Source organism: Drosophila ananassae (assembly GCF_017639315.1).
Source record: "Drosophila ananassae strain 14024-0371.13 chromosome Y unlocalized genomic scaffold, ASM1763931v2 tig00000168, whole genome shotgun sequence".
Lineage (NCBI taxonomy): Eukaryota > Metazoa > Arthropoda > Insecta > Diptera > Drosophilidae > Drosophila > Drosophila ananassae.
Window position 1 is genome coordinate 91,421 of NW_025319091.1, and position 4,913 is coordinate 96,333.

The window sequence follows — 4,913 nt, forward strand, 5'->3', positions numbered from 1 at the left end:
TCTCCACTTTTATCAATAGGGGTAGCAATTTTTTTTATTCATTCTAATTTGCATACTCGGTGTTTGTACTTACCTTGAAGTTAGCCCCCCCATCAGCTTATTAGGTGTCTTAAGTCTTTTTCTTTTTTCAGCTGTCAAGCTAAGCAGACGCACACATTAGTACCAGCTACAATATATATAAAAAACAAGTGGGTGAAGCACGTGCAAATTTATCACAACAAAATAAAATCTGTAAAATCTAAACACATCATTGGGCACAGAAGTAAAGCAAATACATCATTAAATTCGCAAAAAGACCTAGCCTCGGATTGACTGGAGGAATAATTCACCACTACACGGAATATTGCGAATGGAGGAATACAAGTTGCTGGTTGTAGGCCGCCGCAGACTGAAGGGTACGATCTCGAGGATCGTGTCCTTAGCTGAGCGTTTACCTGCAACACAAACGAAGGATCGACTGGATTTGGCATGGAGCGAATTCGAGAAGATTGGCGACAAGATATCGCTTCAAGATGCGGTCGATGGGTACGTAGATCCAGCCAACGACTACGAGGAGTACGAAGGAAGGTACCTGAGGGCAAGGGAGTTACTTGTCTCAGGAAAGCGCTGACTGGAGCCACAAACAAGCACTCAAAGCAATGAGTCAATGCCGGGTAATGGAGATGCACTTTTCCGGTTACTACAACAACAACAACTAGAACGAATGGCTGTTTCTGAAGCAGCAAGTAAACCTATTTCACAAGATGACGCAATGAACGCGGTAGCAGCGCATAATGAACTACCGAAAATTCAAATCAAACGCTTTTCGGGAGACTACAAGGAATGGCCGGCATTTTGGGATATCTATAAAAGCACTATCCATAAAAAGCGACAATTATCAGATACATAGAAGTTTCACTATTTGAAATCACTATTGACCGATGAAGCAGCGAATCTAATTGCACATTTGCCAATTACTGACAGCGCATATGAAACAGCAGTGTCGCGTTTAAACGAGAGGTACGACAGACCACGCCATATTGTGTTTTCATTATTGGAACAGTTCACAAAGCTACCGGAAACAACAAAGATTGATGTATCAGTGCTAAGGAAAGTGACGGATGGAGCAAACGAAATAGTTCGTGCATTGGAAGCAATTGGGGAAAGCACACGTGATTGCTGGATCATTTTTCTAATTTTGCAAAAAATGGATGCGGAAACACGTCACAAATGGATCGAGGACAGCCGCTATCTAAACTCACCAACAACCTAGGATTTGTTCAAGTTCCTGGATACCCGCTGTGAGGAGTTTGAACTCCGTCAACGACAAAGCATAGGGGATGGCAAGATCAAGCAATTTGTCGAGAGAAGCAATGGCGTCAAGGGCAACATGAACGGACCCGATCTGGTTGGATCTGCGGATTTTCTGGCGCTAAGTTGTGAACAACGAAGAGCAACGGCAAAAGAGAAATCGGTATGTTTCAACTGTTTGAAATTCAACTGTAGGATATGCCATGCTCGGCATCATACTTTGTTGCATGTAAAACCGGCTGCAAACGCGCAAGGCTTTGCAGCAACCACGACCAGTTCGCAGGATACGGCACAGACCGTGTCAACAGGAAGGGAGGACCAGCGTAATCAGGACGCTCCTCACACTACATCGGTGACAGTGAGTCACATCGCCCGAGCTTACGGCTCACAATCGGCTGCAGACGCACAAGGCTCTGTAGCAATTTCAAACAATTATGGGCGTCGCCAAAGCACGCTGCCGACTGCATTGGTATATGTCCAAAACGCAAATGGGATAGATACAAGCTGCCGGCTACTATTCGACAGTGGATCTGAATTGTCATACATTTCGGAACGTTGCATCAACGCACTTGGGCTAGCACGTTCATCATCACGAATTCTAGTGTCAGGAATTTCTGCCATCAACGCTGAGGGAAACAGAGGGGTCACTCAGCTGCATCTCAAACCTAGAGTTTCGGACAACACTCTTAAGATTACCGCACACGTTCTAAGTAAGATCACATCTTCGCTGCAGAGACACAATGTCGGTCCATCATCGCTCAATGTGTTCAATGGATTCCTGATGGCGGATACCAACTTCGCATCAGTGGCCCGGATCCAGACGAAGACAAGGTGGAGAAACATTTCCTCGAAACTCACAAAAGGGATGACGCTGGAAGGTATATAGTCGAGCTACCTTTCAAAATAGCAAACCCGAAATTTGCAGACACGTTCCAGGGAGCGCAATCCCGCTTCATGGCTGTAGAAAGACGTCTACAGCGCAATCAGGATTTACGAGAAAAGTACATCAAGTTTATGCAGGAATGCATCAGTCTTGGCCATATGCACGAAATCAGAACACCAAGCTTCGATTCAGGCAATTTCTTCTATTTGCCGCATCATCCTATAGTTGGGCGAAAACTTAGGGTCGTATTCGACGGGTCATTTAAGGACGCCAACGGAGTTGCGCTAAATGACGTATTACACATTGGGCCTAGTATTCAACGCAATCTCTTTTCCGTATCCCTACGCTTTAGAATGTATAGATACGTATTTTCCGCAGATATCGTCAAAATGTTTCGCCAAATTTGGGTAAGCCCCGATCATCAAAACTATCAACGTATTGTTTGGCGAGAGCATCCATCAGCGCCTCTTAAGCACTATCAATTAGACACTGTAACTTATGGAACCGCTTGTGCACCATACCTGGCTGTACGAGTGTTAGAACAACTGGCATATGATCACAAGGAGAAATATCCTATTGCATCGAAAATCCTTTTGGAGGACTTCTACGTAGACGATGTACTTACTGGATCGAACAACGAAAATGAGCTAATAGCTATTAGGAATGAGTTATTAGAACTCATGTCACACGCCAAATTGGAACTCGACAAGTGGTGTCCAATTCATCACGTATCTGCAGACGCGAATCCAGCACCGAACGAGAAGAAGAAGCAGTAAAGGTACTTGGAATTTACTGGAATTCAATCGACGATCAGCTGATGTACAAGACATGCTTGACGTCAAATCCGAATTGTACTAAAAGGCAAATCCTATCATATGTTGCGCGTATCTTTGACCCTCTTGGCTTATTATCGCCGATTGTGGTTCAATTTAAAATCATGTTTCAACAGTTATGGCTATTGGACCTGGGCTGGGATACGAAGCTTCCACCAAACATTGCCGAACCATGGCTCAATTGCAGAGCAGATCTCAACACGCTAAAAAAGCTGAGAGTATCACGATTTGTTCCCAACAGGGAGGACTCGATTGAACTACACGCCTTTTCCGACGCATCAACCAAGGCATATGCTGCTGCTGTTTACTGTAGGTTTCGACATGAAGACGGAACATATTCGGTTTCATTGATGGCTGCCAAAACTAGGGTAGCACCACTGAAACAACAATCACTACCACGGCAGAAGCTGTGTGGAGCATTGCTGCTAAGTCGCCTGGTACGATCACTCAAGGATGGTTTACGACACAAGGATATACAGGTTTACGCATGGTGTGATTCAACAATTGTATTAGCCTGGTTATCATACCCACATGGAATTTCACCTCTGGTGGAACGGACCAACTTGGCTACACGATGAAGATGAGTATATAGTCAAAATGCAAAACTCAGAACTCTCTTTGAATATTTCCGAAACCCATGCACAGGACGAATTGAAGACAACAGCCATGCTCACTCTGAAGGAGATGGATAATTCATTATCAGAATTTGACGAACTAGTCCACCGCGCCTCATCCTGGCAAAGGTTGGTACATACCGTGGGCTATATTTTACGTTTTATTCAAAGACTGAAAGAGCCGCGAAAACGAGTCGAATCCACGATACTGTCTTTTGAAGAAATCAAGGCAGCACAAATAGTATGCCTGCGGAACGCACAGGCGTGCTTTGGATATGACAGAAGGCTTCTACAAAAGGATCAACCACTGCGAAACAGGTCGCAGTTATTCAAGCTAACCCCATACATTGGACAGGATGGTCTGCTACGAGTTGGAGGCCGTTTGAGGCAATCTCAATTACCAGAAGAAGTCAAACACCCGATATTACTCCCTAAGGCACACCACATTACGAAGCTAATCCTGGAACACGAGCACTGGGTAAACTTACATCCAGGCACATCTGCACTGTTTGTAATAGTTCGCCAACGATATTGGATAATTGGAGCACGCAACCTGATAAGAAAGATCTCCCACAACTGTATCAGATGTTTTCGTCAAAGACACCATACTACGCATCAACTCATGTCCGACTTGCCAAGTATCAGAATCACACAATCAATTCCCTTCGTCAATTCTGGATGTGATTACGCTGGACCAATTACTCTCAAGGATCGAAAGGGTCGCAACGCTAAAAAGGCAAAGGGATACATATGCCTCTTCGTGTGCCTCGTCGCCTCGGCACTACATCTGGAACTAGCCACTGATCCCAGCACGGAGACATTTCTGGCAGCTCTGAGAAGATTCATGTCGCTCCGAGGAAAATGTGCACAAATCTACAGTGATAATGGCAGGAACTTTGTCGGAGCAAGGCGAGCATTGGACGAGATGCAACAACTCCTGGCATCTTCACAGCATAAGGACAGTATCGTGGATTCGACTCGTTTTCGTGGTTCTTTCAGTCTTTGAATAAAACGTAAAACATAGCCCACGGTATGTACCAGCCTTTGCCAGGATGAGGCGCGGTGGACTAGTTCGTCAAATTCTGATAATGAATTGTCCATCTCCTTCAGAGTGAGCATGGCTGAGGTCTTCAATTCGTCTTGTGCATGGCTTTCTGAAATATTTAAAGAGAGTTTTGAGTTTTGCATTTTGACTGTGTACTCATCTTCATCGTGTAGCCAAGTTGGTCCATTCCACCAGAGGTGAAATTCCATGAGCTGAGTAGCCGTCATTCCCCTCGATCCGCAATCTGC

The 4,913-nt window shown here is 44.9% G+C and overlaps 1 protein-coding gene across 1 annotated transcript; it reads left to right on the forward strand.

Annotated features, from left to right (window-relative positions):
• Nucleotides 1–3,537: 3,537 nt before the first annotated feature.
• On the forward strand, nt 3,538–4,626 carry LOC123258252. The gene has a single exon (XM_044718124.1). The coding sequence runs from the start codon at nt 3,538–3,540 to the stop codon at nt 4,624–4,626; it is 1,089 nt and encodes a 362-aa protein (XP_044574059.1).
• Nucleotides 4,627–4,913: the final 287 nt, after the last annotated feature.

Bases quoted from the DNA above. Each gene is read 5' to 3' on its own strand.
- LOC123258252 (XM_044718124.1), top strand. From the start codon at position 3,538: ATGGAATTTCACCTCTGGTGGAACGGACCAACTTGGCTACACGATGAA.